Source organism: Megascapheus bottae, chromosome 14, assembly GCF_031878675.1.
Source record: "Megascapheus bottae isolate mThoBot1 chromosome 14, mThoBot2.hap1, whole genome shotgun sequence".
NCBI lineage: Eukaryota > Metazoa > Chordata > Mammalia > Rodentia > Geomyidae > Megascapheus > Megascapheus bottae.
Genome location: NC_143522.1, coordinates 50,232,146 through 50,254,645, shown reverse-complemented (window position 1 = coordinate 50,254,645; position 22,500 = coordinate 50,232,146). Strand labels below are relative to the sequence as shown.

The window sequence follows — 22,500 nt, the reverse complement described above, 5'->3', positions numbered from 1 at the left end:
TTTCAAGATCTTGTGTGCATTTATCTTCTTGAGTCCTTATAGTTCTGGCTGCATCTACAATTTCTATAAAATCCTTAGTGTTTAAGAACATAGGAAAAAGTTGACAGTCACAATTTTGTTTAGAAAATAAGAAAAGAGTTTCAGAAATTTTGAATATAGATACATTGTGTTGATCTGTCAGTTTGTTTTCTGTGCTTGCTGTGTATGTAATTAATTCATCTTACTTGATTCAGGAAACTTTCTTCTTATTCATCAGAGAAAGTTATAGCTATAAAAGAGAAAAGGTTAAGTCTCAGAGCACGAACAATAAGCTGTTTTGAGACCTTAATGTGCTTTAATTTTTCCAAATGTCTAAATAGTCCCTTGTGTACATGCAAGACTGAACAAACACAGTTTCGTGGGGTTTTTTTTAAGCCCTGGGGATTGAGTAGCACCAAGTGCTTCTGACCCCAGATTCCAAGGACCTAACCTGAGTGCTCACTCTGGCATCCGTAATCATAAATCTGCCCTGGGAATTGCTTAGTTAACAACAAGCATTGTTTCTCAAAGTGGGAGTAGGTGAACTTCCCCATGTCCTTTGTTTATACTCCTTGGGATGCTGAAGGCTTTGCATTGTGCAAAAATTTAAGAGTACAGGGAAGAAAAGCAGGCCATTTAATACTAAGGACCAAAAAAAAGAAACCAAAAAAAATACTCCTTTCTATTTTCTGTTTACATACAGAAAAGTATTGTTCAAGAAATGCATGTGGGTGAGGTTATCTGGAGTATCTTACCACTAAGACTTTGCTCTCACAGCCAAACCCTTAATTCTTGAACCTTAAGGTCACAGTGTTGTAAAGCTATCTGATCCAATGATACATAAACTTCATTAACGGTTCCTTTTATTACATAGAATGAGTATTGTTTTCAATAAATAAATGTGGGAAGAGTGTGGGCTTTCTAGGATCTGTCCTTATACAGATATTCAATATTCTAAAAAAAGATTAATTTTGTAGTAAAGCCCGTCCATTGTATTTCTTCCCAATGTCTATATATGTGCTGAGAAGATTATATATATTAATGTGCTAATATAGTTGTGCAGTAGGTAAGATAACTAAGGGAATACTTACTATCTAGAAATTTTTATTTCAAAATGAGTTTATAACTCCTCTAGCTTGATAATATGTCAATAAGGTTTATATCCAACTTTGATTTCCATAATTAACCATCGTATATAGGTAGAATGGGATGATTTCCCTGAATTCAAATGAGGCTGTCTGAGCTCTAGAAATATAGTGTGTGAACCCTTGGCATGGGCTTCATCGTAACAAAGTGAATCAGGGCTCCTAAAGGGACCAGTGGCATAGGAGTCTTGAAGAGAGTTAAGTGCTTTTTAATTAAGTGAAAACATATACCAATTGTTTTGTTTCTCTTAACCAATAAATAAATATTCATTGAGGGCTAAACTATGTGTATAGAATGAAACTAATCATCATTTGTCAACATTTTATAAACTATAACTGTAGTTTTTCAGATACTTCTTCCTTTCAACAGGTTTCCTGAGTTTAGTTTTAAAATACATTTAAAAATGTTGTTTAAATCATTTGGAAGCACTGTTCGCATTGATAAACTTAATGTAGGTTAATTACTATGTCTTTAGTTCAGTGTCTAATTAGGAATTGAGAGGCAAAAGGCTGAATGACTCACTTATCTGAAGAAGCTTTGAGATAGAGCTAAATCCAACTAAGAATTTTGGGTCAAGAATACAGGACTTCTGGTATGATAGTATGTTTGTAATCTCAGCACTTAAGAGATTGGAATAAGAGTATAATGAGTTCCAGGCCTGCTGAGATCCAAAGACAGATCTTGGCTAATAATATAAAAAACAAACAAAATATATAATGAATCTAAAAAGTCATAGATAGCCCTCTCTCTGAGGATTCCAATGTATCCTTGATAAAGTTTACCATGAATCCTATGTTTTGCATATTCTGCAGTATATTAAATTGAAATTAGCATATATTCTTACTATGGAAATATTAGTCTCATGTAACCCTTCTATTAATTACAATAAAAATATATGAAAAAAAAAAACACCAAGAAAGCAAGTGGCATGGCTTATACCTAGCTACACAGGAGGCTGAGATCTGAGGATCATAGTTTGAAGGCCACCCTGGGCAGCCAAATTAATGAGACTATTACCTCCAATTAGCCAGAAAAATCAGGAAAGTAGAGCTGTGTTTCAAATGGTAGAGTGTCAGCCTTGAATGAAAAAGCCAAACTCAAGGCTAAGTTCAACCCTAAGTATTAGCACTAAAAGGGTGTGTGTAGGTTGGGGGATGGTGTAGAGTGAAAGCTACCAGGAAGTTTGGGCAAAACAAGTTTAATCCAAACAAAGCTGAGGTAGGCAGTGGTGCAACCCTGAATCCAGCCACTGAGAAGGCTGAGGCAGGAGCATCCTTTGAGCCCAGGAGTAGCCTGGGCAGCACAGTGTCCTATGTTCAAAAACAGAACAACAGCAGAAAAAAAAACTTCAAAGAAAAATTCACTCATTGGTAAATTTGAGAAACATTTTAAAGTACCTTTTCATAGGTCAGACTTTGTATGAATAAGATACAAAGAAAACGATCTCTATCCTTAAGAGGTTCAGCTTGATAAGAGAAGCTAGGTCTGTGAACAAAATGGTGAAAAAAGGGATTTGAAGTGTTCAATTAGAAATTTATGTGGGTTAGGGACAAGCTCACTGAAGGCAGAGCTCAATTCTGATTGTCCAGCAGAATTAAAACAGGTCAGGAAAAGCGATAGAAAGGCAGCTCTGGAGATGTTTTGTTGTTTGTTGGTCATGGGGCTTAGACTCAGGGCCAGGTTGGGTACTGTTCTTGAGCTTTGTTGCTTAAGAAGAGTGCTTTACCACTTTGAGCCCTAGTTTCACTTGCAGTTTTCTGGTGGTTAATTGGATATAAAAGTCTCATGGATTTTCCTGCTCAGGCTAGCGTTGTACTGTGATCCTCAGATCTCAGCCACCTAAGTAACTAGAGTTTACAGGTATGAGCCATAGATGCTGGGTTTTGGAAATAACTTTTGAAAGAGGGCTATATTTCCAATTTAATTTGAAAAAGTCTTAATACTGTTTGGGGTAGTTTTGTAAACAATTACTTTTAAGTAGTTATACAAAGTAGTTTATGAATACAATATGTCTTGGTCAATTTCACCCCTTTCAATGTTCTCACCCATTCTTCCCCTACCCATATTTCCCTTGCTCTTGTTAATTTTGTAGCATATACATTCATTCTTTTCTAAATGGTTATCATAAAGGTGATACACAGGGAGGTTGCTATTATGTAAGTCAGATAAAGAGTACATTTCTTTTTGGTCAATGTAACCCCTTCCCTCCATCTCTCCCAGTTTTTCCCTCCCATCCCCACCCACAAGTTTATTAGTTCATTTTCAACATAGTGTGTAGTGAGTACCACTGCTACATTTGTTCATCCTTTGTTTCTCCATTTCTGTGTCTCCCCATGCACTCCCAAAGACATGTAAATGAACAAAAAGAAAGGAAAACAAAAATAGAAAAAAGAAAAAAAAACTCTTGTTTCCATTTCCTGAAGATAATTTCAATAAGTATTATTTTGGATGATGAGCTACATATAGTTATTGTGTCTTTATGTTCCTCTCCTAAGAGTATTCTCCTTGGGTCTCACTGTATAAATGCCTAGAGACCTGTATTTGTTATGATTAGTGTATTTTAGATCTAGATTCTGCAAATGAGAGAAAACATGCACCATTCGTCTGACCATGGCTTACCTCATTTAACATGATTTGTTCTAGGTCCATCCTTTTCCATATAAACGACATAACATTATTCCTTCTAATGGCTGTGTAAAATTCCATTGTTTGTAGATGCCATATTTTTTGGATCTACTCATTTGTTGTAGCTCGTTCTACAATTTGGCTATTATGCAGCAGTAAACATGGATAAGCAAGTATCTTTATGATATCCTGGCTTGTGATGATCTGGCTAGATGCCCAGGAGTGACATGGCTAGGTTATGAAGATCTATGTTTAGTTTTTTGTGGAACCTACAGATTGTTTTCAGATTGATTGTACCAATTTACATTCCCACCAACAGTTCAATAGGGTTTGTTTTTCTCCACATTCCTGCCAACATTTGTTGTTCATATTCACAATGTTGTCCAATCTATCAGGTGAGATGGAATCATAGAGTTGTTCTGATTTGCATTTCCTTTATGGCCAGGAATTATGAGCATCTCCTCAAATGTTTCTTTGCTATTCTTACTTTTTTTTCTTGCCAGTCCTGGGGACTGAACTCAGGGCCTGCGTACTGTCCTTGGGCTTTCCTCAAGGCTAGAGATCTACCACTTGAGCCACAGCACCACTTCTGACTTTTCTCTGTATATGGTGCCAAGGAATTGAACCCAAGTCGTTGTGAATGCTAGGCAAGCACTCTACCACTAGGCCAAACTCCTGGTCCCCTTACTTCTTTTTTATTGTGTTTTATTGTCAGGATAATGTATAGAGGGATTACAGTTACATTGGTCAGGTAATGGGTGCATTACTTCTCAAATCTTGATATCCTTTCTGATGTTTATTTTTTTCATTTTATTTTTTATTATCGAGGAAATGTATAGAGGGGTTACAATTTCATTCGCCAGATAGTGGGTGCATACTTCTCAAACACTGATACCTCTTCTTATGTTTTTGTCCCCATCTGATGTTTTTATTCCCATTTCCCTCCCCTCAACTCCCACATTCATCTTGTTCTCCCCCTTCCCTTCCCCATTTCATATAAACAAATAGACCTATTACAATGTACCAGGAAACAAAGTCAGATACAGGAACCACATGAGATTAACCATAAGGAAAAAAAAAGAAATGACGTCACAAAGATAATCCTCTTGTTTCCATATCCTAGAATTCATTTCATTTAGTCTCATCCTATATGACCATATGTACATAGTTTTGAGCTATTATGATCCTCTGTTAGGTGAATCCTAGATGTGTATTAATTATTACAAATGAGGGAAACCATGGAGCCTATGTTCCTTTGGTTCTGGCTTACTTCACGTAATGGGTTTTTTTCCAAATCCTTCCATTCCCTCACAAATGGGGCAATGTCATTCTTTCTGATGTCAGCATAGGGTTCCATTATGTATAAGTACCACATCTTCTTGATCCATTCATCTACTGATGGGCATCTGGGTTGGTTTCATATCTTAGCTATGGTAAATAATGCTGTAGTAAATATTATGCTTTAGTATATCCTTATTTCGGGATGATTAGGTAAATGCCAAGGAGTGGAATTGCTGGGTCATAGGGGAGCTCTATGTTTAGACTTTTCAGGAGCCACCATACTGCTTTCCAGAGTGGTTGAATGAGTTTACACTCCCACTAACAGTGTAATGGTGATCCCTCCTGGCCACATCCCCGCCAGCACCTGTTTTTACTAGATTTACTGACCATTCTCACTGGAGTGAGGTAGAATCTCAAAGTTGTTTTGATTTGTATTTATTTTATGGCCAGAGATGCTGAGCATTTCTTTATGTGTCTATAGGTCATTTTTATTTCCTCTTCAGAGAAGTCTCTCTTTAAGTTTTTAGCCCACCTTTTAATGGGATGGTTGTTTCTTTGACAATTTGTTTTGGAGAGATTCAATTTTTTTAGCTGTAGGTGTATTTTAGATATGAGGCCCTTGTCTATTGTATGGCTAATGAAGATCTTCTCCCACTCTGTGGGCTTTCTATTTAACTTGCCAGCTATGTCCTTTACCATATAGAAGCTTTGCAGTTTAATGCAGTCCCATTTGTCCAAACTTTAATTTGTTGTATTTCTGGGCCTCCCCCCCCCCCAACTTCTCTTTATTTTTTACCTCTTTCCTCTTAACTCCATTCACCCTTTTTGGAGTACTTGTTTCTTAGTATTTTATTTTTCTGAACATTGATTTTGCCTTTATAAGGAATTATATTGCTGTAAATCTTCCCTGAATTTATCCTATTTATATAATACATTTGGATATACTTACATGCCACCCAACAAATTTATTTATTAGTTTATAGGCTAATCTAGCTTCCACATATAAGGGAAAACATGCATCCATAGTCTCTCTGTGCCTGACATACTTCACTTAACATGCCTTTTCCAGGTCTTTTCATTTCTTTACAAATGGTACAATATCACTCTTTCTAATCGGTGAGTAAAATTCCATTGTGTATATGTACCTCCACTGAGGGACATCTGGACTGATTCTATACCTTGGCTCTTGTGAATAGTGCTGCAGTAAACATGGTTATGCTGGTGGCTTTATGTATCTTGGCATATAATCTTGGGTAAATGCCCATAAGTTGAATTGCTGTGTCATAAGGTTAGTTAATGAGACACTTGGAAATGAGAGAAGTGGTGAGCTATGATGAAATCTACTTAGGAAAAATCTAATCTATTACATTTTACTATAGAGACCTTGACTTTTTAATAGTACTCCTTACTTTTTTCCCATATACTTTTATAAATGATTTAAGTCAATTTACAAAAATATTAGTAATAAAACAGAATAGATGTTTGACTGAAGTGAGTTATGAAAAATAATTGTAAGAAAGCTTTAAAGTTCATATTAGAAGCACATTTTCAAGAAGGCATCATCAAATTCATGTGGAATTAAAATTAAAAGATAGTGTATATTATGTGGAATAAAATTTTAGCCATTGAGTCCCAAGAGGTATTTATTTTAAAGTCTTTTTCCTTGTATGTATATTGTGTTGTGTTTTTGTGGTGTTGGCCTTTAACCTTAAATCCTTACACATGCTAGCCAGATACGTTTCCACTAAACAACACTCTACCCATCCCCTATAGTTCTCTAAGGAAAAACTAGTTATCTGGGATATTGCATATCTAGAAAATAATTAAATTCCAATGGCAGATTTTTTTAAATGTAGGCTACATAAGTGATATCTAAGCAAAATTTAGCAAAAGCCTTTCTTTAAGTAATTAAAACCTTATAATATGAATATAGTACTTTTGGTGCAGGGTCAGCTTCAATAGAAGAAATAAAGTCCTGTTGAAAGAACTCTACATATTACTTCTGCCTCCATCCTTTTGTTAGAGATTGGACAACAAAGAAATAGTTTCAGGTTGTATTTTTGATTATTCTCTATTGCCTATTAAATCTTTGAAAACAAATAAGATATTCATTTTGCCAAAGGGTAAGCTGCTCACCGCTAACCACATGGCAGTGGCAGGTCTTGGAGGAATAGGTGTTAACCCTAGGCATTGTTCCTCAGATTTCTTTCTCAAGGCCCATCTTCTACTACGTGAGCCCAGCACCACTAGTGGATTTTTAGCTATTAATTGGAGGCAAGAGTCTCAAGAACTTTCCTGTCTGAGCTGGCTTCAAAACTGTGGTCCTCAGACCTCATACTTCCAAATAACTTTGATTACAGGCATGGGCCAGCAGCACCCCTCAATACAAGTGGTAATGTAAGAATGGTTTTTTACTCTTTCTTCCTTCCTTCCTTCCTTCCTTCCTTCCTTTCTCCCTCTCTCCCTCTCCCTCCCCCTCCCCCTTTCTCTTTCCCTCCCCCCTCTCTCCCTCTCCTCCCTCTCCTCCCTCCCTCCCTCCCTCCCTCCCTCCCTCCCTCCCTCCTCTCTCTCTCTCTCTCTCTCTCTCTCTCTCTCTCTCTCTCTCTCTCTCCCTCCCTCCCTCCCTCCCTCCCTCCCTCTCTCTCTCTCTCTCTCTCTGGAGCTTGAACCTTAGGACTGGGCGCTGTCCCTGAGCTCTTTAGCTTTAAGGCTACCTCCCTGCCCCTTGAGTCATAGAGCCACTTTCCATTTTCTGGTGGTTAATTGGAGATGAGAGTCTCACCAGGACTTTGCATCTGGCGAGACTCAAAGGAACTTAGGCTCAGTGGTTTCCCTCATTTGTCATAATCTGCAGAAACCTTGGGCTCTACTAGCAGAGATTTGCAATAGAGCAAAACCTAGATACAAAAGGCCATATAGTATGAAGCTAATTGAAAGGACCTCCAGGATATTGAAACAAAAGCCATATAATGAATGATTGTTGTCCTTAATGTACTATGTTATCTCTCATTGTTGGGGACTGACTGTGGGGTCAGTGACCGTGACTGTGGGGTCAGTGACCTTGGACCCGCACAATTGAGTACACAAGGAAGTAAGCTCTTATCATGATTTTGGGCTGTGTCAATAGCTTCTCATTTAACCTGTTTGGGACTTGATAGCTTCTCATTCAACCTATTTCAGACTTGATACTGTTTGTACGAATGTAGCCCCTGGCAGTTCCCTAGTTTAAAGATGTGTATTTAAGATTGAGAACTGGAAATAAACTGGGCTAAGGTCTTGGGCGACAGGCTTCTTAAGCTGTGGCTCCTGATTTGGGCTGTAGCCCTCCTGAACCCCATCTGTTTGTCTCTCTTCTAATTTTTCCTAGTCCTTGCCCCCTATTTCAGGAACCCCAATCTGCGAACCCTGGTTTGCTGCCGGTTGGCCCCGGCATCTGGCGCCCGAACAGGGACCCTGAAAATCTGGGACGAAGGTGAAGGACCCCTCCCTGTGGTGAGTAACACATCGTAGGACTATTAAGAGAAGATCTTAAGAGAGTGTATAGTCAGGAGTAAAAATTATGGGTCAAGCTAATAGCCATGGGTTATTTCTACCGATCTTAACAGGCCTATTTGAAGCCCACGGAACGCGGGTGGAAAAAGGGGTGCTTCAGAGCTTCCTACAGTTTGTCACGTTGAAGTATCCAGATGCAGAAAGCCTCTGCGGTGATGGCAGAGATGGTGTCAGATCCTAGAGTCACTCGTGCTTGGCCATTCAATATTATTCAGAGCCGGGAGGTCATAGAATAGTTTGTAAGCATGCCTTACTAATGCCCATGCCTTTCATAACTGGGCAGGAACTTGTCAATCATCTGTAATAGTGGTAGTTTAAAGTTCTAACTGAGTAAAGTTTGATTTGACTCCAGCCACAAATTCAGGAAAGTTTGTGGATCTGACAACTAAAGCATTGTTTAAGGTTGCAGAGATTTAGTTCCCCAGACAATCAGGAAAATGCCTTGAACCTGGTGCACTGGCCAGCACGGGTCTACTTCTGCACGGGCATGATTTTCAACACCTCGTCTTTGAGAGACGCCCCCAGGAAGAAGTCGATGATCTCAGACTCCTTGTTGGGAAGGGAGAAACAGATAGATCTCCTCCAAAGACTTGATCTTCATGTCCTTAACCAGGCGGCCCAGCTTGGTGATGGGGATCCATTCCTTGTCTTCGGCTTTGCCTCCGCGACAAACTGTAGGAAGCTCTGAAGCACCCCTTTTTCCACCCGCGTTCCGTGGGCTTCAAATAGGCCTGTTAAGATCGGTAGAAATAACCCATGGCTATTAGCTTGACCCATAATTTTTACTCCTGACTATACACTCTCTTAAGATCTTCTCTTAATAGTCCTACGATGTGTTACTCACCACAGGGAGGGGTCCTTCACCTTCGTCCCAGATTTTCAGGGTCCCTGTTCGGGCGCCAGATGCCGGGGCCAACCGGCAGCAAACCAGGGTTCGCAGATTGGGGTTCCTGAAATAGGGGGCAAGGACTAGGAAAAATTAGAAGAGAGACAAACAGATGGGGTTCAGGAGGGCTACAGCCCAAATCAGGAGCCACAGCTTAAGAAGCCTGTCGCCCAAGACCGTAGCCCAGTTTATTTCCAGTTCTCAATCTTAAATACACATCTTTAAACTAGGGAACTGCCAGGGGCTACATTCGTACAAACAGTATCAAGTCTGAAATAGGTTGAATGAGAAGCTATCAAGTCCCAAACAGGTTAAATGAGAAGCTATTGACACAGCCCAAAATCATGATAAGAGCTTACTTCCTTGTGTACTCAATTGTGCGGGTCCAAGGTCACTGACCCCACAGTCACGGTCACTGACCCCACAGTCAGTCCCCAACATCTCATCTCTTTTGCTATCCCTTGATTATATCATATTGTTACAGTATCTCACTTTGTTATCTGATATATTGGATTTATTTGTATTTGTTTATTTGAAATTGGATAGGGAAGGGGGGAAAACAAGATGAGGGGTGTGGGTGGGGAGGAGGGTAATGGCGACTAAGCCATGTGAAAGGGTATCAATGTATGTGAATTAATGCACCTCCTATCTGGCAAATATCATGTAACTCTTTTATTAATTACAATAAAAAATATTTAAAAAAAGAGTCTCACCAGGACTTTAGTGCCTGGGATGGCTTTGAACCAACATCCTCAGATCTCAGCCTCCTGTGTAGCTGGGATTACAGGCATGAGCCATTGCGCCCAGCCTTCTTTCTTTCTTTTAATGAAAAAAAATCTTAGTCTTCTGAAATACAGTTTCTTCATTTGCTTTTCCAACTTAATTCTCAAGCTCTTCAGAATGTTTTCTTGTTCTTTGAGTTAGAACTTAGTCCTGTATATTATCTAAAATACTTGATAAAAATTTACCTTCCTGATAGCCTAACAGATTCCCCTAAAGAGACCCAATAATTCAGACTGATATTTCTGATTTTATGGAAAGTATAGATGGTTAAAATTTATGGATTTTCTTAGTACTATATGTCTTTTACTTCAATGATAGATGTTTGTATACAGATGTCTGTGAGACAGTAGGACCAATTAGTACCACATTTGTAGGTTTGATTCTATTTTGGATGTGTGTATGTGTATGTATGTATCTATACATTATATGTGTATATATAATTGAGAACTCCATATTCTTTTTTGGATGTGTGTATGTGTATGTATGTATCTATATGTTGTATATGTATATGTAATTGAGAACTCCATATTCCTTATTTTTACTTTCTTTCTTTATTTATTTATTCATTTATTTTTGCCAGTTCTGGGGCTTGAATTCAGGGCCTGTGTACTGTTCTTGGACTCTTGAGGTTAGAGATCTACCACTTGAGCCACAGCACCACTTCTGGCTTTTTCTGGGTGTGTGGTACCAAGGAATCGAACCTGGGTCTTCATGTATGCTAGACAAGCACTCTACTACTAGGCTGAACTCCTGGCCCTTATTTACTTTAATTTCTTTTACCAGTCCTGGGCTTGAATTTAGGGCCTGGGCATTGCACTTGGGCTTTCTCAAGGCTAGCAACTCTACCACCTGAGCCACAGCTCCACTTACAGCTTTTATTTTTCTTTAAAAAAACAATTTTTTTTTGCCAGTCTCAGGCTTGAGCTCAGGGCCTGAGCACTGTCTTTGGGCTTTCTCAAGGCTAGAGCTCTACCAGTTGAGTCTCAGCACTACTTCCAGCTTTTTTCTATATACGTGGTACCAAGGAATCGAACAGGGTCTTTGTGCATTCTAGGCAAGCACTCTACTACTAGGCCAAATTCCTGGCTCCCTTTTATTTTTCTGTGTATGTGGTACTTAGGAATCGAACCCAGGACTTTATGCATGCTAAGCAAGCACTATTCCACTAGGCCACAATCCTGGCCCTCCTTTTTATTTATGTAGTGGCAAAGTCAGGCTTCTTTTCCTCATGAGGAAGTTACTTATGAATTTCAATCAAAATACTAAATTAGTGTCCACACTTTAATATGTTTAGAGTGGAAAGGGATTCTACATGCAAATTTGCATATCAGATTCCATGTCTGGGAATGCTAAATTTTATTCTTTAATGATATTATGATTGGGCGAGGTGCCATTGCTAAGTCTCTTTTGTGCTTACATGCCATGTGGCGTAGAGGATGATGGGAAATTCAGACAATTATTGGTCCTTTACTGCAAGAAAATACATAAACTATATTTTTGAAAGATTTTGTTACCACCTTCTTTAGTGCCTTTTTGTGAAAATCAAAGGCTAACTTCCTTGCTCAAATAATGTGAACAGTGAATACTTGTGAATATTTGGGGAAGGAATCAATATATAAAGAAGCTAGGAAAATTGGATCTTTTAATAGAAATTCCAATATAGGCAAGGTTGTATTTCCAGAGCCAGTCTGATGATTTTAGATGTGTTAGTATAAAATGAACCATTAAGTGTACAAAAAACATATATGTATATGTGTATATATATATATATATTTGAAATTATTCAGTCTGTGGTAGAAAAGCTGAGAGGGCTTTTTAGTGTTATCTGTTCTTTAGCCAAGAATTCTTCTATTTTGATGATTTCTTTATGTCATTGTCTGTTTTAATTGAAATTCCTTTGTGAGTCAAGCTGAAAGCTCATATATTCATACACACCTCCTATTGATTTCACTTGGGCGAAACTTTATCGTTAAAGCAAAGTTTAAGTTGAAATGTTGAGTTAATGATGCTCACTTTAAATACCAAAGGCTGAATGCATTTATATATTAAACACTTAGCTAGTGAAATAACTCCCATCAGGAATTAGAGGAAAAGTTACCTTTTAAACTATTCTGATCTCACAAATAATATATTGTTATCCAGTCTGCTAAATAGGCTTGATAGGATTTATTTCTTTGATGAAATGCTGTCGAATTTTCAAAATGAACAGAGACGAGATGCTAGGAAGTTCTGTTTATAGTCACCCACAATAGTTAATCACAAAGTTAGAAATAAACACCTAAAAACAATGTGCTGGTGGCACATCACCTGAAATCCTTGCTTCTTAAGGATTTTGAGATTAGAAGATCACAATCTGAAGCCATCCTACACAGCTTGGAAGTCCATGAGCTTTATATCTCCCAGAAACTATTCAGCAAAATCTGGAATTAGTGCTGTGGCTCAAGTAGTAAAGCGCTACTCTTGCACAAAATGAAGCTCAGGGACAGTGACCGAGTCCTGAGTTCCAGTTCCAGAACTGGAAAAAATAAGATTTTAAAATTATAATAAAATATTATAATACATTGCCTTTCTCTGCTATTTACTCAGATTATAAAATGCATTTATAACTCGACTTTGAGTTAAGAGAATTTTGACTTTTATGATTAAACTTTCTAAAATGGGAATATTATAGCTACAATAATATGTCTAATTCTTGGATCTCGGGATACACAGCTGTGGTGAATTGTTTGCCTAGAAAGCACAAGAATCCTCTGATCTAGATACTTAGCACTGAGAAACAGACGCAAAATGCATCTTCCCCCTTCTATTGTTAGCCTATTAAATATTAGCTATATGGTAGTTTAAAGGAAGAATATGAAAAGTTAAGTGACATAATCCTTATATTTTCATAAAGAATGTAAATATTCATAGAGTAATAAAAAGGTATATTTTCAGATGTGTTTATAATAAAGATTATACAAAGAAAGTCAATGGGTTGCAATAATAAACCCAAGCACAACAACAAAGAAAATGTTATAAGGAAATTGCCTCCAAAAGAGTACTTCATATACTCATAGGAATGTAATCACTGAAGAGCCTGAGGTATGGTTCTGAATTCACCTGATAGAATTAGCATATTATTTAAGGGGATATAGAACTGATAACTAATTATATGGTATCCTTCATAGACTTACAACTATATGGCTTACCTACTTAGCTTATCTGGCACTTTGTCTAGAGGATGTTGTCTTACATAAAATAACTTGGAACTAATTACCTTTGCAGATAATATGAACATAAAAATTTAACTGCTGTTTCTTTTTTCTTGCCAGTCCTGAGGCTAGAACTCAGGACCTGAGTACTGTCCTTAGATACTTTTTGCTTAAGGCTAGTGCTCTGCCACTTGAGCCACCATGCCACCTTTGGCTTTTTCTGTGTATGTGATACTGAGGAATCAAACCCAGGGCTTTGTGAATGCTAAGCAAGCACTATACCACTAGGCTACTCTCCCAGCCCTGTTAACTGCTTCATTACCTAAGAAACATCCTAAAATAATACATATGAAATTGTGCTATTTCAAATGCGTTTATAATAATCAACAAAGAAATTAAATAATTTATTTCTAATTGCCTCCAAAATTGTATATTTGGTTTTACTACATTTGGAAAAATTTCAGGTCATTTCCAAGTTTGTTTATTAATGCCATATAAGCAATGTTAAAATTGATGTGGCATGATAGCCCATACTTATAATCGTAGCCACTTGGGAGGCTTGTTGTTTGTGGCTAAGTGGAAAGAATTGTTTGCGAGGCTCCATGTCCCCAGAAAGAACTGGTTGCAGTAGCATGAATGTGTCATCACATAAATAGGAATATCATATAAGTAAGACCCTATCTAAAATAATCAAAGCAAAAATAGCTGATGAGAATGGCTCAAGAAATTAATTCTGACTTCAAATCCCAGTACCACAAATTATTATTATTATTATTATTATTAATAATAGTAAAGTTTATTTATGCTTTCCATATCAGGATTTTATGCTAATTTGTTTCCAAAAAGCTGGTGCTGATTCTATACCAATGAAACAAAATATATTGCCAATGAATTTACAAACAAAAACTTGTATTTATCAAAGTCTTGCTTGTATCTGATAAATTTAATGTCAAGCACAAATATCTTAATGAAAACAGAATAGCCTAGAGAAATGGTGAATGGCTGTGTCAGGATTATTTACCTTATAGACTGAGTACTCATTGTATTCTTACTAGAAGAAATGATTTTTTATAAGGACCTCGATGGCATATAATAGATATAGAAAGCATGATAAAGATCCAGGGAATATATTTCCTTGATTTAGATCATTTTATTATCCTGCAAACATTTTTTTATTTATAATCTAGCCATTAGTAATTCTTTTGCTTATAAATTTTCTTTAAGTTTCCCTACAGAGAAGAGAAGAAGGTAAGGATTATGAAGGCATCTGATTAGTGGCACATAGACTACATATAATTCTCTTAAGTAAGCAAATGCATTATTACCATATGTTGAAGCTGCAAAATCTCATCTATGGAGTGACTAAACATGTATACCATTACTGCACCGGTGACTTTGGTATTATCATATTATTTTTCTCCATTCATGCTTCTCTTCTGAAGTATTCCTTGCCCACTGAAAGTTGCCTCTTTTGTTGTTTTTTATTTTTATTTTATTGTCAGGAAAATGTATGGAGGGGTTACAGTTACATTTGTCAGATAATAGGTGCATTAATTCTTGCACATTGATACCCCTTCTCATATTTTTGTCCCTCTTTCCCTCCCCTCACCCCTCCCAATCATCTTGTTTTGTTAATATTGTATTTCATTATTAATAAATTAATTCATCACCATTTCCAGGTGCCATGCTGAACCCTGGGAATGCAAAGATAATAAATTCATCCCTTGTCGTTAAATTGCTTAACCATAATCAAAGATTTTTTTCTACACATATGCAAAAAGAAAACAAACATTCTTCTTTTTCTCTTAGTAGTTTATGACACATTTTATATTTATACTTTCTTGGAAACCAAGAAAATTTTTTCTTTAAGAGTTCCAGCAATTTAACCCTTTATATTCCCCCTAATTGTTTAACATTTGTTTGGGGAATTGTCTCTTGCAGGAATACTGTCTTGAGATCAGTACTCAGGTTTTTATATTTCTTACTCCTTTTTATTCTGTTTTCTAAGATGAAATATTAACAAATATATATTTTCACATCAAAAAGGTTTATGTGACTTTGTGATTCTGGGGTACAATGGAGTTTTCCCTGACTTAACACAGTGTTTGTATGTAGGCTGCCTGTATTCCTTGAATTGTGTCTTATCCAGGATAGATTTTTATATGGCGGTGATTGATCTAGTTTTTGTTATCTCTTGGCATAGTCAGGCCCCAGTGGAATTTGTTGCTGACTAAGCCTCATCTTAGCCTTCATTGGCTTTAACAACTCTCTAAGGTGTGGCTTCAGAGGCCCATCTACTTTTCCTTGGGTTGACTGCCCCTTTGTTTCCATGGCAATGCCTCTGTCAAGTCCAGCTCTCAAGAACCTTGGAGTCTTTGTGGGGTGGGAAGGATTAGAGAACAAAGTAACAAAGGGTATCTTACCCAGATTGTTTTCTCCTTCTTTCTTACTGTTTTGATGCCCCTCTGTCTCAGTCTGTTTCTCTGTATCTCTCTCTGTATTTTCTTCTCTGCCTCTATCTGTGTCTCTGACTGCACTGAGGAGATATAACCTAAGGCAATGCCCTCTTCGAATTTGTAGTAGGAAATGGAATTGACATGGAAAAGACATTTCATGTTCTTAGAAAGTCATCTAATGTAAAAAGACAGGAACAAGGTAGTAATAAAATTCTCAATTGATAAATCCATTTTCATATCTGAGACCACTGTTTTATAAGTACTGCCCAGTTTTGTACTCTCAGCCTTCCTTTCAATCTATCTCACATGCATCCTTCCTGAGTCTCAGAAGACCAAGGGAAAAGAGGATGTACTTCCCTGTTTCTCTGACCTGCATTTCTTTCTTGTTCTCCAAATAGATTGAAGAGGATATTTTTTCTGTAAGCAAGTGTTTCTTAGTTATTCCCAGTATGCAAAGAATTAACAGAGAGCCCCCAGTGGCTTATTTGTTCCTGTTACCATGCATGTTTGTCTTATTTTTGTTTGTCTTAGCATTTGCAATCCAGTACTAGTTTAGATTTCACATATATGCTGGAAGTTCTTGCTTTTCAAAGCATGATCTATGGAGTATAATCATTGCTAAATGTTAGAAATGCAGAATTTTAATCCTCTCCACCAACTACTGAATCATTTAAAGCAGTTCCACCCATATTCACATTGAAGTCACCACAGCACTACTGAAGGTCTTAACTATATCAACTATACCCATAATTGGTATTCAGTAAACACTTATTGGTCAATTCCCCATGATAACCAGTGATGGTCCTTGCCCTTGGGTACTGAGGTTCTTAATCAGGGATCTATATAATTATGGTAAAATAATTAAAGTAAAACAGACAGTTCTAAGAACCGGTCTTCCCATCAACAGGCACACCTTAAAATTTTGACAGAGCTATTAAGATTAAACTATAAGTTAATAAATGTGGATATTCATGTTTTTAGAAAGCCATCTAATGTAGAAAGACAGGAACAAAGTAGTAATAGAATTCTCAGCTGACAAAGCCATACTCATATCTGAGACCACTGTTTCATAAGTACTGCCCAGTCACAGTTTGCTAAGACTAGTATTGCTTTTCAGGAGAGATTGGGGAGGGGTGGTGGAGGAAGGAAGACAAAGTCATAGTTTTTCATCTTGCACTTTCATTTTCTGATCACAGTATTTTAGAAGAATCTGGGCTTTACTTATTCACCAGGCTTTCAATAGAGAATCACATTAATCCTTTTAAGCTCCTTATTCTAATGATTTATTTTGTTGAAAACCATAGTGATCCTCCTTTGAATTTTAATGATTGCAGGCTATTCAAAGATTCATTGTTTTGACTTCCTGTCCTTACCTTTGTTTCCTACATGTCTGTGGGGAACACCTGTCTAATACTAGATCTGCCACTGGTTCTCACTGGCTTACCAGAGTCACTCAAGCCTATCTCTGAGTGTTAAGCTGAAATGCTGACTACCCATCCATGACAATAAATGTAGGATATATGTTTGCAGAGATAGGCAGATAGACAGCAGATGGAAAGATAAATGATTGAGTCATTTTCTGATGAAAATAATATTTTGGATTTAAGAGTACATTCTTACTATCCTAAAAATTATTTAAATCAATATTTACTCATAAATTTATTGCGTTGTCATATATATTGTGATTTATATATACATATATCCCTATTAGAATAGAAAGCAGTTCAAAATTTGAAAGTGCCCCAAATCCTAGAGTGTGAAACCTCCAACAAATCACTGACCCTCCATTTTTCAGTCTGTTAAATGGCAATGCTCTTTTTCAAGGACGTAATCTTGTCATTTTGTTCGGAAAGTATAGCAAATGCAAATAGCTATGATATGTCTTAGGTAAGAGCTTTGGAATTACATGTTATGGTTTCAAAATCGAGGTGACAATGTTACAACCTTGAGTTCCTATTTTGCTCACTGTGTAACCACACAGAGAATTTTTCCCCTTCTCTTTTTATAGGTATTCACCTAGGAACAGCATGGGTTTTCAAGAATATATTATTCTAATATGAGATTTTAACAACTACACTGTATTTATGCATAATACATTTTGTCCCTTATCTTCAGGCTTCTAGACTTTGATTCAGAATATCAGGAGCTCTGGGATTGGCTGATTGACATGGAGTCCCTTGTGATGGACAGCCACGACCTGATGATGTCAGAGGAGCAGCAGCAGCATCTTTACAAGGTTAGAGCTACTCTTCTTGCCTTTACCTTGCTGTGGAAGATCTGATTAGCCTGACAAGTCTCTCTCTCTCTCTCTCTCTCAGGATACCTTTGTGTTCATTGTATATCTCATGGTGTCTATTAGAATTCCCTTCCCTGTCCCCAAACTCATTTCCATCCCTTGTGTGCTGACAGGCTGTACCGACATCATAATTGCAAGAAAGTTCCCTTTATCACATTCTATTTGGTGTAATTCTATAGAAGGACAAAGATTTATCTTTCAGATGAATAGCACTAGATGAAACTGCATTAATAAATAGACTGAAACAAAATGAAGGATAAATGGATTGGTAACATTTAACAAAATGTACTTTGATTGAAAGACTCAGGTGGATTATATCCACCTGGCAGGTCTTCCTAGAGGGAAAAATAAAGGAATTTACATTATTTTGCCTTGCTGCTACCTGAGTTCAGGGCTTGACCAAGTTAAAGTTTATAAATGATACATAAAGAAAACAAAAACATTGTCACATTAAGTCAATACATTTTCATATGATTTAAGATCTCTGGCTTAGAACTCACATATTGATTGTAGGCAGTCTGTCTGATAACTATAGTGTTTTACCAATAGTCTCAGAAGTTCTTACCAAACAACCATTTGATTTTGAATGATAAAATGATTACAAATTCATAGTGTCTGAAAATGCTGCTGAGGAGGGAAGAGGGACATTCTACTGAAATATCAGAGTGCAGTAAATCTTCCTCATTTAGGCAACTTTTATTGGAGTAATTCTGACAGTTGTCATCCTTGAATTGCTTTGAGCATATGGCATATTTCAAAGAGCAGATTGTGAATCATAAAAAATAAAATTAATAACTAACTACAGAATCAGCAACAGTATAATGACAAGAAACAACTACCCCCTAGCTTTTTAAAAATTTCTTATGGAATTAAAAAGTACATTCAAGGTCAAATAAAAGTTATATGATTCTTTAATTTTACTATTCTAAGTTATCTTTCTTTAAAATTTATTGTACCTTTAACCTCCTATAAGAAGAGATGTTGGTATATTTGGAAAATCTAGTTGACTTTAATCAGTGTCCCTTAGGAACTATATTAGTTAAGAGACGATATGAGCTCCCCAGGGACACAGCAAATGGGGACATTTTATTCTCTTAAGAATTCTTTTCAACACTGATTCAGTTTGTTAACTCTTAGTGGTTCTTATATGGGTAAGCTACATCTTCTAACATAAGGTATTGATAGAGTAATAGTCTCAAACTAATATAACTAAAGCTAAGTGATTTCACATTTCATGTCAGGATGAGGAATGTTAAAAATGCTTATAAATCTATATTAACAGTGATAGAAAAGTATTTTCTTTCTAAGCCATTGTCTCAGAATTTATTGTGCTCACAATACCAAATAACACTTCTTTTTTTCTTGACGCATTTTGTATTTTGCACATAAGCCACTATTTTTCAGAAACAGTGCTATTCTTTGTCAAAATCACATCCATGTAATTTACATTACAATTAATAGGAAATCAGTGAACAAAACATGCAGTCTTCTTTTTCTTGTAAGTGCTTTGCCTGAAAATTCCCATCCTGACATAGTGAAGGTCATTATGCCACCCACTGGATACTTCCGGATTATAATATAAAAAAAAAAACATTTTCCATACCGTAGTTTTTTAAAGTAATGACTCATGTTTTGCATTTGAGTTAGAGGGAAAATGAAACATTGAGTCAGAACTACTATGGGTTTATAAGGGCTTTTACATGAGTTCCCAAATTATTCTAGATGTTTGGAACCCACCAAAGCAATTCTGAAGGTAGTTTTTAAGAAGTCACTTTGAAAGCAGAGTGGTTTATGAATTAGAAAAACTGACTTGAATGAGTTAATTTCAAGTCTTCCCCCCATAAGAAGGAATATCAAAGTTTGAGAAGTAATGCACCTACTATCTGGCAAATATAACTGTAACCCTTCTATATATTACAATAAAAATAAATATAAAAGTCTCATAGGCTTTTCTACCCAATCAGACTCTGAGCTTCAGTCCTCCTACCTTAGCTTTCTGAGTAGCTAGGCATGCACTACTGGCACATGGAGTGAGGGTTTAAATACTATGTTAATCTGCATTATTCATCCTTGTATTTGTTTATCCAAAATATTATTGTTTATATTTGATCATTAATAACAGCATAATTGATATTTAGAGAAAGCAACCTTTTATTAGTTTGCAATACCATCCTTTGCACTACAGAAAATTTGCTATACATGTTCCTTAGTCATTTGACAACTCAACAGGACTGCAGCCCATTTATAGAGTTTTCAATCCGTACTAACCTATCTGTGTCATCTTCATTCTCAAAACACTTGGCAACACCAAGACAAATGCCTTACATTTGTATTCCATGCAAATGTATTCAAATTTTATAATTGATTGATATTAAACTAATAATTGAATTTAAAATTTGGGAGCAGCTGGTCAACTGTGTGTGCTTGCTTGTCATTATTTGTCTGATGGCATGTGCTTCTGCAGAAGTAAACTGCCTTGCTAGTTAAAAAAAATACAAATAAAATTAAGTGGCAGAGGTATAGCTTAGTGTTAGAGCACTTGCTTAGCATGGGCAAGAACTGGGTCTAACCTCTACCTAAAAGAGAGAACTACTTCAGGAAACCATGGACTCTTGCTCAATCATATTTCTACTATCATTGCCTTTGAAAATGTGTTTTCATTTCTCTGTGTGCATCTCAGTATCTTATCACCCAGCTCCTTTTCTGTCACTGATCTGTACACTGTATTTATGCATTTCTATAGTCCTAAGTAGATATCCATGAGATATATCTAGAAATGTCAGTTTCGAATATAGAAAGGTGTTTTGTTTTGTTTTGTTTTTGTAGTAGGAGAATAAAGCCTACTTAGCATTTTCAACTGTAGACACAACTACTTTACTGACACTCCTATCAATTTTACTATTCTGGTCTTCGGTAGAAAAATCAAGAAGCCTTAATTTCTAAATATGGAAATACAGATGAGTACCCTAGGCTCATCCATTCCTCAGACCTCCTGAGTAGGAACAATTATTATGATATTTTGTTTATCTAAAGCCAGCAAAATATACAAGGAAAACAATTTGTATTACTAGGCAAAGAATACTTTGATACAACCTTATGTAATTTAGAAACCTTAATTCTACTTTGAGATCTGAAGTACATTTTCAGTTTAAATCATTTCTTGTTATTTTTCAGCTTAATATTAAACTATGGAGATCTGAGAGCAAGCTAATTCTCATTAAAAATTAACTATTTCCTTGAATATATTTTCTTCTTTGTTTAGAGACAATGAAGTATACTTTCAATATTTCCCTACTCTATCTTGTTTTTACCTCTAAGCAGGACCCCTCCTTATCTATTTTTTCTAATAAACACTGGCGACATAGATACCCTAGGAAATACAAACATTGTCCTTGCTCCTTTTTACTAACTTGGTCTGAGAATTGCTTCCAAGGAGAATTTGCTTCCACCCTCTCACTTTCTTTCGTTTCATTCTTCTACCTTCCAAATTTAATTTGTCAAAAGTAACCACTGTGATTTTGAAAGTTCAGCTCCTATTTGGACTAGAGTTACGAAGCCAGAATTCATAATCACAGGGAACTGTCACTCTGCTGGTCTGCATGTGCATTAACTATTAATGGAGAAATATTTAAAACCCACTAGCAAAGGAAAAGCTCCATTTTTTCCATTTCTACAGATCAAAGGTGGCATTATTCTTGGGCTCTGAAAGCTCAATTGCCTCCTCCCCATCCTATGAATTTTATACACTGGAATGACCTGGAAATATGTCAGTGATTGGAGAGTTGCTTCTTCAGCTGCTGCTGTCATGGCTGTACTGTCCTCCTCAGCAATCAGCACAGGTCAGCTGCACAGCTGACTTGTAGTGCTTTAAAGTGTGTCCTGTCTGGGGCCACTGACCTCTGCACCAAATACTGATGGTTCAGTGCTACCTACATGTAGATCACAGAGCTTGCAAGGATCCCTATTGATGTGCAGTTCCAGAGTCCAAGGGTTAATGCTATGGGCCAAAGGCAGAAGTTTCAGTATTGTGATCATAGTGACAGTTGCACCAGAGTTATTTCAGATAGCAGGAAGTTCACTAAAATACTAAATTTGCAGATTTGTTCTGTGAATGAATACTTTAGTTGCTCATCATCAATAAAATAGTAATTGTATGATTTCTAAGAAGTAAAAAAAATAACTCGTCCAGCTTAACAATATCAAATAAGTACCCACAAGACTGAGACCTTTATAATTCTATAAAGCTCAAATTGCATATATCTATGA

At 36.6% G+C, this 22,500-nt stretch overlaps 1 protein-coding gene across 3 annotated transcripts in view; it reads left to right on the top strand.

Annotated features, from left to right (window-relative positions):
* Window positions 1–22,500, top strand: part of Akap6 (A-kinase anchoring protein 6) — a 461,670-nt gene that overhangs the window by 327,611 nt on the left and 111,559 nt on the right. For all 3 annotated transcript variants that reach the window (XM_090345201.1, XM_090345199.1, XM_090345200.1), the window contains one exon: window positions 18,054–18,174. In XM_090345201.1, the coding sequence (XP_090201327.1) occupies window positions 18,054–18,174 (121 nt within the window). The remainder of the gene's footprint in view (window positions 1–18,053; window positions 18,175–22,500) is intronic.